This window comes from Zalophus californianus, chromosome 12 (assembly GCF_009762305.2).
Source record: "Zalophus californianus isolate mZalCal1 chromosome 12, mZalCal1.pri.v2, whole genome shotgun sequence".
Taxonomy (NCBI): domain Eukaryota; kingdom Metazoa; phylum Chordata; class Mammalia; order Carnivora; family Otariidae; genus Zalophus; species Zalophus californianus.
This window is the reverse complement of record NC_045606.1, coordinates 53,292,213-53,305,302: the sequence shown is the minus strand read 5'-3', so window position 1 is coordinate 53,305,302 and position 13,090 is coordinate 53,292,213. Positions and strand designations below refer to the sequence as shown.

The 13,090-nt window shown below is 42.2% G+C and overlaps 1 protein-coding gene across 1 annotated transcript in view; it reads right to left on the bottom strand.

The window, feature by feature from the left end:
• The window catches only part of DNAH11 (dynein axonemal heavy chain 11), a 327,809-nt gene that overhangs the window by 91,246 nt on the left and 223,473 nt on the right, over positions 1 to 13,090 (bottom strand). The window contains exons 56-60 of the mRNA XM_027574450.2: positions 12,030 to 12,263; positions 8,308 to 8,454; positions 2,821 to 2,934; positions 1,180 to 1,323; positions 383 to 565 (exon numbers count right to left, since the gene is read on the bottom strand). Of these exons, the coding sequence (XP_027430251.1) occupies positions 383 to 565; positions 1,180 to 1,323; positions 2,821 to 2,934; positions 8,308 to 8,454; positions 12,030 to 12,263 (822 nt within the window). The remainder of the gene's footprint in view (positions 1 to 382; positions 566 to 1,179; positions 1,324 to 2,820; positions 2,935 to 8,307; positions 8,455 to 12,029; positions 12,264 to 13,090) is intronic.

Here is a 13,090-nt window from a genome sequence, read left to right as displayed (position 1 = left end):
GCTCGATCCCAGGACCTGGAGATCATGACCCGAGCCTAAGGCACACGCTTGACTGAGCCACCCAGGCGCCCCACAAAATTAGTATTTTAACGTAAAAGAAATATAATTAATCTACCAGCAAGTTTTTTATCTAATCAAATCAAATTAACTGCTATTTGATCTATAGTAGCTGGTCACTCTACCCTAAAAGATAGTTTCAAACATTTCAAATATCCTCCTGTGTAGAACTCTGTTTAGTCTGACACTTTCGGATCTCATTCTTAGAACTTCATCTTATTCAGGTAATTAAACTTCAAAGTATTTTATTTTTTGCCACTACAGAAATTAGTATCTTGATGGTCCTTGCGAGTAACAGCTATACCCAGTGGATTAAGACTGATACCTCATAGAACTTCATGATGTTGATGACCCAGGCACACAGACCAGCTGCTGCAAAGGATTTGGTCCGAATCAGGCTTGGATTGAACTCTGGGTCTTTCAAATACTGCTCATTTACTACTTTCAGAGAGTTCTCTGGAATGTGCTCTTTGTCATAGTTAATTAACGCTTGCAAAAAATCATCAACCTGTAAAGCAAAAAGGCTGATTGCAATGAACCCATTTTGGCTGCAGAGAAAATTCCAAGATCAAAAGTTAAAAACCAGCTTTTAGGACTCACATTACAAAGGCAAAATTGGCAAGCCACATTTATCCTACTGTTTGACTTGTTCAGTCTTTACCGTATGAAGTAAGAATTAGCAATGGACACTTTTAAAACCTCTTCTATCCCAGGGTAAAATATTCAGTCCCCACACAGGAAGCATTCACATTTTGAAGAAAAGACAGAAAAGAAAAACACCTACCAAAAAGCCCCTCTGCCTCACCTTCTTGTGCATTAGTAACATTTTTCCAGCATAAGAAATCTATGTAATTTTCTGCCTCCTACACTTAAACGCTTTCATAATTTTGCAAATAATTAGCAACCTTCTGAGTGCTGCTAGTGTTGACTTAGGTATGCTATAACACCAAGCTAACCTCCAACTTGGCAAACAAAAATTCTGTCTAGAGCACACGTGGCAGATTATACTCGATGGATGCAAAGACGATTTCCTTTGGTTTGAACACCTTTTGCTGTCGAGTAGGGCCACGGTACGAGGAAGAGCAACTGTGGGGATTTTCATCCTGCCAGGCTGTCTGATACCTTTCCCATGAAGACTCTAGCTGCTTTCCAACTCCGGTCTTTGGGCACTCTGCCCCGGGGAGCCAGGAGGACCATCACGGCCGCAGTAACATTGGTAACGGCATTCGGTGGGTTGGGAAAGGCTTTCAGCTCAGTGAGATTGACCTGAAGAAAAGCACAGCCACACTGAAGGGCAGGGTAGGTCTGGAGAAGAGCTGTGAAGTTGGCAAGCTGGTCGTCAGGGGCCTCCTCCCTCTCCCTGTCCCCCCAGTCTCGGTTTGGCAGTTTTTCCTCCCCCGCCAGTGACTCCATCTTGGGACCCCAGGAGGTTCAGTTCTCACCGGACACTTTCCTGATACTCTGGAAGCAGCACTGGTCTTTTTCGCTTCCCCAAAATTCTCCATCTGATATACCAGTCCTGTGGAGCCTGGCTCACCGAGCCCAGGGAATTTTATATACCAAGTCTTTAACGTGTTCATGGGTTCTACCCTATCTATGTAGTGGATCTGCATTTTAACCAGGCCCTCCCAGAAACATCATCCCTTGGTGGAGAGTCTCTTGGTTTTTTCTGCACAAGAAACCTCTTCGATTACTCTACGATGACTCTCAACTGGGAACATGCTCGTATAGGCTGAACCTATTCTCTGCACAACTCCCTAATCTCCTCTGGTCAAAATCTTGATTTACCCCACAGATGGTATTAATGTTTGTATGACCTACAAGTATTAAGGCAAATACTTTGAGGCAGGAATTACTGTCTATGAGCAGTATATGTAAGTTCATGATATAGGATTTACAAAACTAAGGACTTCCTGTGACTATTTCATGACAATTCATATAAAACCCTATCACATGTTCAACCTGGGCGCTTCTCCCCCTGTCCCTCACCCTCTGCTCATGCTCTGTTTCTCGCTTTCTCTCTCTCTCAAATAAAATCTTTAAAAAATAAGAAAAAGAAAAAGAAAAAGGACGTGAATTATTTCTTCGAAGGGCAGTTGAAGTCTGGATCAACCTTCGAGGTTGAATCTTAAGAACCTCAGGCCTGGTTATTTCCCGGGATTCTCCCCAGAGGCCTAGTGGAACCCGAGTACAAAACTAGCTGCAGACTCCTCAAATACAGTGCCCACAATTCCTTTTTTCCTTACAACACCCTTCTGACTATCACACATTATTTTCTCTTAGGGGAATCTGAATGGTCAATGAGGTTTTGCTAATAAGCTGAAGCTAGGGAAAATGATGTGGGCCAAACCTAGGTACCCGTGTTCCTAGCACATTGTTCTTTTCATGAGGATCTCTCATTAATGCCTTTTTATATCCAGAGGAAATAAAGAGTCCGCATTTAGTTCCTAAAGCAACACATAATACGAACAACTGGATTTGGGCCAAATCCAGCAGCTAACGACAGAGCTGCCTCTCAAGAAAGTATAAATCCCACGGTATTGGAAGTATTCAAAAGGAGACTGCTTGTTGGGGTGTGGAAGGACAGACTCCCAGATGGGAAAGGAAGTCACATGATTAATGATGACCTCAAATGCTTGTTCCCACTTTAGTATTTCCTGTCTCTATGGTTGCATGGAATCCACTCTGAGTTCACTTACTCAAACTCTGAGAACCTTTAAATACTATGTGGAGGAATCCCACGAGCCAGGTAATCGTCTTTACCCTGTTGAGCGTGTTGAGCGCAGCTGTTGCGGCCACGAGCGCAGGCTCAGCCTTGAGTACGTCAACCTCACACTCTCTCTGTTTCTGGGACACTTCAGTCTGAATGGCTGTCACCTAATGAGAGAGGAAAGAGCACAAACCTGCAAATGCACACCGTCACCTTGGATATCGCTACTGAACGATACGGGCTGACTCAGATGCACTGCTCAATCATTCCTTCATCTCTACTTTCAAAAGGTGAGGAGTCTGTCCTGAGGATGAATTTCTCTCAGGCACCGTGTACACACAAAGCTTCGTATATGCACAAAATACACTCACAAATCCCAACTCAAACGGACTCAAATATTGAAGTGCCCCAAGAAGGGCTTTGACTAATTCAATTATGAGGTGCTAATAATAAATTCAAGATTGAGCGATTCCTGTGTTCTTCCATTTTCTTTTTTTTTTTTTTTTTGTTAGTCATTTTTGGCTTTATTTTTGTGTTTTTAAAGTTTCTTTTTTTTTTTTCATTAGTCACCATACAGTACTTCATTAGTTTTTGATGTAGTGTTCCATGGTTCACTGTTTGCGTATAACACCCAGTGCTCCATGCAGTACGTGCCCTAATACCCGTCACCAGGCTAACCCATCCCCCCACCCCCGTCCCCTCGGAAACCTTCAGTACAATGGAGTATTACTCAGCCATCAGAAAGGATGAATACCCATTTGCATCAACATGGAAGGAATTGGAGGGGATTATGCTAAGTGAAATAAGTTCCGTTTTCTTTTTGAGAGTGTCCAGGCTGGCTCAGTAACATAGACAGAAAATATTCTTGTTAGAAATCCCTATCTAATTTTTGTTTACATTTGCCCAAAAGCCACATTGGCTATTCTTTAAGAATAAATGGGAAACTTTTTTTATTCAACAGAATAGAAGATACTGCGGTTTCTGTGTATGCTTAACCACCAATCTAATTTTTATAAAGACTAATAACAGGTTTCTCTAAGGACCTGGTAAGAAACTAGCTAGGATAGCCCAGTTCTGTCTTCGGCAAAGCACCAATCACATGGATGTGCACCCTACTGTCAAGGCCCAGTGGCTCCCTTCACATGCCAGACGGAGCGCTGCATCCGCCTCCTGACGTGAGCACAGATGTTATGCCTATAGTAAAGCCAGGCTGGTAAACCCGAACCAAGACCAAATGAGAAGCTTTGGAGTTTTTACCCTCCTGTTCCTCGTAAGACACATATAAAATTCAAACGGCCAGGAAGAGTCGATTTTGATCCTCAGCAGAAAGTGGAGGTCCAAAGCTGTGGCACTGGGCACCAGGACCCAGTCACCAGGGGGCATGGCTTTCAGGGATGGTGACTGGGGCATGTAACGTGTGAACAAAAGTGCATTTCTTCAGATGTGTCTGGAATGAACAGGTTTAACTCTACCATAAATTTAACGGTGCTTACAACAAATTATGTTGTCTAGTGCCGCTTTATTAGTGGTAACTACCATTCTTCTGATTAACCATTATTTTGCTGTATACTGTAGCTTTTACGAACATAATTGGTTCAGGGTAGAGATGTGATCTCCTGCCAATCCGTACACAGCCACCGTTAATGGAAATAACCCTGCATGCTTACTGAGAACTGCTCCAACCCCCTCGGAACTGCCAAGAATGGACCATGAAAATTCTAAGACTAGGGCACTGTCGGTGTGCTAGACAGCACCCCTGCAGATGAAAGGGAGCGGAGAGGTAAGGGAGTGAGTTCGTACCTCAGGGGTATGTACCTTCCATAAGGATACACTCAATCTAAAAATGCTGTTTGCTACCATTTATAACAGCATCATTTTAAATTGGTTTCAAGATCACAGAGTTTTGGTACTAGAACAGTATTTCTTTTGAATGCTGTTTCGATGAGACTGGGTGTTGCTATTCTTCTCCATCTGACTCCCTTACCATTCACGGAGTATTATTCTTTTGGGTAATCTTTATAACCAGAGCAATCCTGAACATTAACAAAAACCGACAAATGAAAATGAAAAAAATACCCTAGGTTGGTCAACTTACTTCTCATTCCCAATTCCCTCTGCGCACTTTTGTTCACAGGTCCTATGCCGCAATCACCGTGGGGACTGCGCCCAGCGCCACAGGCAGGACGCTCGGAAGTTCTGCGGAGGACGAAAACTCACCTCCTCCCGCCCTCTTCAAATTCTAAGCTACAATACTCTACATATTTCAGGCGCAATGATACTTGAGTGGGGAAAACGCTTTGTATCTTAGTGACCTGATAAACCTCAGTGTGCAATTTCCTCTGCCCCATGGCTCCTGGGTAGTAGTCAGCAAGGTTCAACTTGGGGAAGGAGGGAAGAGGTACACACATCACTTGGAATGTGTGCTTTTTCTTGACAGCTGTCTGTTAAAGCAGAGTTTTGGAGATACTCCCATTCTTGGATGCACAGAACTTTTCTGCTCTCTATTTGGTCAAAAGCTCCTTGCAAATGCTTCATGAAATTTAGTGACGCTCACACAGAGAGAATTAAGTAGCAATAATGGCTTATTATGAGCTGAAGTTATGTCCACCTAAAAATATATATGGTAAAGCCCTAACCTTAGTACATCAGAATATGACTGTATTTGGACACAGCCCTTTAAAGAGGTGATTAAGTTAAAATGAGCCTGTTAGAATGGGCCCTAATCCAGTCTAACGGATGTCCTTTTAAGAGGAGAAAGTCTGGACAGGCACAAGGGACACCAGGGAGGTGTGCACAGAGAAAAGACCATGTGAAGACAGAGTGAGAAGGTGACCATCTGCAAGTCAGGAGAGAGGCCTGTCTTGAGAGGTTCCTCCAAGGGGAGAGCGAGAAACCAAACCTGCCGGCATCCTGATCATGGACTTGCAGCCTCCAGAACTGTGAGAAAAGAAGTTTCTGCTGTTGAAGCCATGCAGTCTGTGGTATTTTGTTCTGGAAGCCCAAGCAAGCTAATACACTGCTCTTGTCTGCCTTCAGCCCATAGGAAATCCCAGACGATCCTTCAAAATCCAGCCATTCCGACATTTAGAAACACACAAAAAACTGAAGACCACTCCAAATCAAGGAGGATGTCCAACTTCTGAAGAGATTATATTAGCCCCGCAATGTGGAAGGTACGTTAACTCATGAGGATTATACTCAACAAAGAAAGCAGTGTGAAAGGGATCAGAGGATCCTTAGAATTTGGAACTGGTAAGTCAAACGAAGATGCAAGAACTAATTTTCATAGGCTTCATGGTGCCTGTGTGGCTTGGTCCCTGCTGGTCATGTCAGTGGCTTGAAAGGCTCTTGACTATTTCAGGAATCTGAAGGAACAATTCCAACCTGCTGTGCCACAAGGGTTGTCAAGATGCATGGGAAGGCAGTCAACATCTGCTTAGTCATATTAAATATGGCAATGTACTTTTTAATAGCTTCTCGCGTATTAAGCCTTGAGATCCCAACTTCATAGGATCACAGCGCCCACATATACCCATTTAATAACTGCATACAATCTAGTATATTGCTGAACCTATGATAAATGTGAACCCATAGCACATACTCGATATTGATTAGTTCCTTGACTCGATATACTCGATATACTCCTTCCATGACCAATTTAAAATAATTCATTCCACTATCACCTCGATTTGATTTTTAACTTAGCCCTAATCACTAACCCACAGTATCTTGTCCCTTGTCTCCTGCCAGTCTTTTCCCTTATAATGTAAGCTATGTGAGGGTGCCATGTATGTCATATATGCTCAAGAGCCTAGAATAGTGCCAGGCCAAAAAGAAAAAAAAAATTGCTTAGTATCTGTTACTGATAATTAAATTAAGCATCATGGGTAAAGTGAAAATATCTTTATTTCTTCGTACAGGTTAGATATAAAAACAGTATGTGTCAGGGCGCCTGGGTGGCTCGGTCGGTTAAGTGTCCGCCTTTGGCTCAGATCATGATCCCAGGGTCCTGGGATCAAGCCCCTCATCGGGCTCCCTGCTCAGTGGGGAGCCTGCTTCTCCCTCTCCCTCTGCCTGTCGCTCCCCTTGCTTGTACTCTCCCTCTCTGTCAAATAAATAAACAAAATAATTAAAAAAATAGTATGTGTCTTTTTCACGTTTGAAGAACTTTATAAAACAAGTCAGATGAGTTCTCATTTGCTAGAACATTTTTTTTCTTCTTTGCAAGGATGACTTTGCCTTAGGAATTCACGTGCAAAATGTGAAAATACTTCTGGCATATTTTAAGATCTCTAAAAGGTATTTGTAGAGTTAGGTTATAATAGAACAATTACCAGAACATCACTTATTTATGTAATGCTTGAAAAATATCCCTTGAGTGGAAATGGTTCATGATAGTCACATCATATGTGATACCTAATCGCTTAACATAATACACTTTTAAGGACATCCTCTGCTTATCTGAAACTCAATAGAAACAGTTATTGCCAGAATTAGGAATTATATGCCCATCAGCCATGCCAAATGTAGCTTAACTTCAACTTTAGAAACAAGTTTTTTTTTTTTTAAACTATTCAGCATTTTGATTTTCAACATACATTTCAACCCTTTAGTTGTGCAAGCAACACATAAACATGCTCAATACCTATTAGAAAAAAGGGAAAAACAACTCAATTGTCTATGGATGAATGGCAACCCCAGTGGAAAGCTCAAGTCTTTCTGGCATCATAAAAACAGAAGAATAATGGCATAAAAGCTACTGATTCAATGGCTATAAGTGTGGTCATAATTTATAATTTTTCATCAACTAAGCCCTGATTATAATCTTTTGTCTAAAATGAAAGAATTTGTCTCAAAAAACATATTCAATTTTTAAACAAATAAGATGCCTAAAAATGGAATACCTTCAATTTGTGGCCAAAGTTCTGGTAAAAGAAGAGGACAAAGAAGTTATATTTATTTCAGAATTGCCAGTAACCCAGGTACAAAGAAAGCAGAACCTATATAATCTTAAAAGTAATTGTTTCTAACAGTAAAACAAAATACAAAATGCCAGGGCCCTCAATCGAATCAAAAAGAACAAATTTGGCTTAGGATTTAATAATCAACTCAAGTTGTATTATTAAAATGAAAAATCTGAAAAACCATCTTGCATAGTGATGGAATGGGCTTTGTTAACAATTGAGTTGTTCAATTTGCCTAAAAACTGAAAACCTTTAGAAACCTCAGAGGTGACTTCGTGACCTTTACTGTATTACAAATCGGCCTGATGTTCAAGATCCACATCCATTATATGCTTGAATGAGCTCAGTATTTATTGTTCTTGCGTATCATTAAAAGAGCTAAAAGGGTGGGAAAATGCATAATGTAAAGAAAGGTCAAGTGGTAATCATGGTGTGAAATGCTGTTCCATGTGTAACTATAATAATTCTTTAGCTTTTATGCTCCCTGGAGAGAAAGTTGTTCAAAATTGTTCACCTACAAAGGTTTATTTTGTGCTCAATATAGCTCAGCGCTCTAACTGGTGGAATGAGCCTGACCTTTCGCTCCTCAGCGTCGGCAATGGCCTTTTCCCGGCTCGCTTTCTCCGTCTGGAGTCCAATCTTTGTGATCAGAGCTTCGGCATCATCATTTCTCAGTCGCAGCTCGGCTTCTTGAGAGGCCAGTCTGGCTTTCAGATCTGCAACCTGAAGGCAAAGTCGGTATGTGGAAGCAGCCTCCGTCCATAAACAACAAACAGCAGGCATGGCTTAGTGTTTGTTAAATGAGCTCACAGATGCCTACCAGTCTGCATCTTTTCCTTCTTTCTACCCTGTCCCGACTTCAGGCCCGTGTGCAAAAATACAGCCCCATTCCCCCCACCCCCCTGCAGAGAGGAACACACAGAGTCCTGGTTTCCAGCGGTTTTCTGAAAACGGTCATTTATGCCAGCACCAACTAGACATGTATCTTCTCCACCCAGTCTGTGTAGTCAGGGCCGTGCCAACAGCCACCCCAGCCAGAGCACATGTCCCCCGAGCACGTGCCACTCACAGCCCTGGGTTTTCTGGTCCTGCGAAGCCCAGGCTCAAGACAGCAGGGGCCAGAGGGAGACTTGCTTAGAAAGACAGGCTGGAGAAACTAAGGCCTGCACTCTCCCCCAGAACCTCACTAAAGGCTCAGACAAGCTGAAGGCATCGGGATGCCCTGGCTGTTAACTATCAGTTTATTTAATCCATTACTTACTTTGATGGAAATGCCCACAGACAGGGCTCATCTCTTCACACAAAATAAGAAATGGTCCTCTTAGCTTCTTCCACCACATACAACACTCAACTTAGTACCTACTACAGAAAGACAAACCACAAGCGCCCCGTGGGCATCGGTTGGGGTGTGCAAAGCCTGGTGAGTATCCTAGGTGGGCACTCCTCCTCTCGGCTCCCCAACTCAATAGCCTTACTCAGCTCTTGAGGAGCTCAACTCTTTCTGAGGCATCAACAAATTAATCTGCTCTAAAGAATGATCCTGCCCTTTTAGGATTCAGAAGGTACCACTAGGTTCCCAAGTGTGAGGATTGTGTAAAGAAAAGCAGAAGTGCTGGAAAACAAGATCTCACTACTGCGGCCGAGGACTCCTGTAACCCCCACCTCAACACAGTCAACTTGCCCTTTGCCCAAATGACACAATTACTACTATTACTGCTACCTGTACGATTTATTACAGTTTAAGCTAAGATGGATTTTTTTTTTAGCCTCTCTGTGAACTCAGGGTAATAATGCACAGTGACATTTGCTTGTCTGTTCCCTTTAGTCATGTGAAACTTGTCCTATATTAGACTATAATCGAAAGAATCATCCAAGAGACCACGAGGAAACGGTTATTTCAAGCCCTGACTTCAGTTTCTAAGGAAGCCGTTAGGTCTGAAGTATCTAGTGACTCAATCCCTGGAAGCGAAGCCTTATCTATGAAGAAAAGGTCACGAGGATATCTATGATGACCCAAGCTGACATCTAGAGAGGAGATATGTGGCTTTAACAGGAATTTATGGCTTTAATGCAGTGAATAAACACGGCTGAGGTTTAGACACATATTTCAAATGGCATGGATATTCTCCTCCGAGCAATTACTTAAGGCAGGTCCGTAGAGGACGCATGCTCCAATATGAAGGCATTCTGTTCCACACACAACCTGATCTTATAAGGCTTTCCAACTGCCCACACAGGAAACTATGCTTCCTTTCCATAATCAATAGAAATTTTTAAAACTCTTAGGGACATATTAAATATTCCAATCACTCTTCTGATATTAAGAGCATTCCATGCGCTAATACCTAACGAAAAGAAATCACCAGTAGTCCTTCAATTAAGACTTCACGTATCTTCTTCTTAGACTTTCTGCCTGTTGTTTCTAGCCAAGGGGAAATAAGGAGACCCAAGCAGCTCTGAACTTGGCAGACACCCTGAATAGCCAGTCCCTCTCTTTCTTCCTCTCCATCACCTCTTCTTTTTCCCTATGGTTGAGAGGCTGCCACCAAGGGTGCTACTCTGTTTTTATACTCTGAGCTCTGTTATTTGGGAAGGGAACATTAAGTGTGGCACAGGCCATTTTTTTCCTTGCCAAGGGCTGCCCCACCAGTACGACAGTTCAGTTTAGTCAATGCTATCATTTCCTGGGGCAAAGTCAATGGGTCCAGTTTGGGACATTATTCAAAGGGACATTAATGCTCTGGGACATAGATCTCTTGCACTCAATGTCTTCTAGCTCAACAGGACTCCTAGGCAAGTCTTCACTAGGAAAAAGAGTCATGATTTAAGTGAGATGGAAGTGGAGCGATTGGTAGAGAGAAGAAAAAGGAAAGAGAAAGAAGGCAGAGAGTCAAAGAGTAAGGTAACACGTACGCAAAAAGTAAAAATAAAATTTTTTTTTTTTTTTTTTTTAAAGAAAAGGGAAAGATGCACAAATATGGATATACTCTTTGGGTGCGTCCCAACAACTATTCTTTGCATCATTAGATTCTGGAAATTGTCCTGGAAACCTCCTCACTCTGGTTCCTCTTTCCCAATCGTGGTCCATCTACCCACTATTCAGCACACGTGAGTGGTTCACCAAGAGACAGTCCTGGTTTTCGAAATGAAGGGCACAGGGGGCAGGAGGTGCTTTGGCTGACAGAATGCGTGGAGGACGTGGCCAGAGAGGCCTTCAGGGTCAAAGGCACCCCCGTGTGCTCCCCTTACCAGGTTGTAGCTTATATCCAACCTGGGCACAGATAGGCCACGTGACATGCTTGGGGAGAAAACTGGCCCAATCTCTTGAAAAGCAAAGGACTATGACCTAATGACAATCCTCTGAAGAAGCCCGCTGCAATTCCTGGCCTTGAAGGGACCACCAGGGAGAACTGTTCCCTTTCCAACCCTAGAGCCCAGATGGCTCAGAGCAAGCTGAGCGAGTCTCCAAGGTCTCCCTATCTTCTTATTCTCATTTTTTTCTCCCCTGGTCACAGAGGCAGCATGGGACTATGGACAATAGCTTTTAGAATCATACAACTCTGGGTTTAAACTCCAACCTCACAGGTTCTGTGGCCTTTAATGCTCTAAGTTTCATCTATAAAATTATAGTAGCAACATTTGACTTCATAAAAATGGTTAGTTTTTACCAATGAAATGAGATGACAGATGTAGAGACCCACACATGGTTAACATCGGGAGTGTGCGAATTCTCTCCCGACTTACTCCTGGAGGTTAACAGTACTGTCCTTCGAGACAGCAGGGGCCTTATGACTGAGGATGAAGACTACCCTGGACACTCTGTTCAAAGAGAGATTATGGCCAAAAGGAGATGAGACGCCAAGGTGGGAGGAAACAGCTACACTTTGGGACCTCACACAGAGCAAACCGTGTCATGTCATCAGACTAGAAATAATGCTCTCACTTGGGGGTTGAGAATTTGAGACCAAAAGGGATCCTACTTCCATTACTGTGTGACAAAATTCCTAACAATAAATGCAGGGCACCAAAGCAGGTGGACAGAAGATGGGAGTGAGCTGTGCACTGAGTCAGGCCAACAAGTGAAGGGCTCTCTCCAAACCAGCATGAGAGAGTACTTGGCCAATCCCTTTCTGGACTTACAAAAGCATAAATAGTGTTGTTTTGGTGTCATTAAACTGTACATTTTAGGATGGAGCATCTTATATGAATGGGTTGAAACGCTGCTTTCTAAATAACTACATATTTTTTTAATTTTAAGAGCATACGTTTTACTCAGTAATAACACATCCTGATCATACCTGAGAGGCAGTGGTCTTTAGCTTTTGGATGCCATTCACCAAGTGCTCTTTCTTCTCAGATACCTCTTTTTGTTTCTTCTTCAACAGATTCTTAAACAGTGATATTTGTTCTAGAAAACTCTTCGGGGTGGTATAGTTGTATCTTCTCTCATTCTGGTAATACCTGGTACTCATTTCATTCACGCTAGTGTGAACGTGGGCCATGAAGAGGCTAATAGAATCTTTGTCCAGTGGCTGAAAATATAAACACTGTAATTCATATGCAATTCTCTCAAGTTAAAACAAAAATGTAATTTAAAAAACGAACAATCAGCAAAATTATGCAGTATTCTTTTGTCTAAAAGCCAGAACAAATTACAGGAGGATCTGGGAAGACTTATTAGTCTTTAAGAGATAGCCACAGGATTAGAGAGATAACAATAAAGCATTCAGCTTTGCCAAGTAGAGCAAAGGATTTTTATGCGCTCCACATACCAAACCCACAAGCCAACATATAACACAAACACAGCTTTTCACAACCTGATTTTAATCTATCAAGTGTGTGAAAGAAAAAAATGGAGAAACTGAGACACAGTACTCTGACAAGTATTTCTGGTGTTGCTTTCAAACTAAACTGCAGCAGTCTCTCTCTCTCACTGACTCTCTCTCTCTCACACACACACACAGCTGAAACTGAGAAATACAGTTTTATAAGAACCCAGGTGGAAACAAACAGGATGGTAAGGTATAAAAGTCACTGCTTCTGGGAGAAAAACACCATTTCTAATCCTCATTTGGAAAAAAAACAACAGGAAACAAAACAAAACAAAAAAATGAGTAACTTCCCTTAGAAGATTTACTAGAGAACCCCCCACTATACCATTCTTTCTGTTTTGTCCTCTATGACTTCTGAAGTAGTTAACTTTTTAATTTGTGGAGTCACATCTCCCTCATTTTAATGATTATTTATTGCATTCTGTACAAGATGAACCAGGTTCAATTAATCAAGGGAAGCCTAAAAATCAATTAATATGAATTAAATGAGCTACACCAACTCTTAGGAAAGTCACACATAATTTACC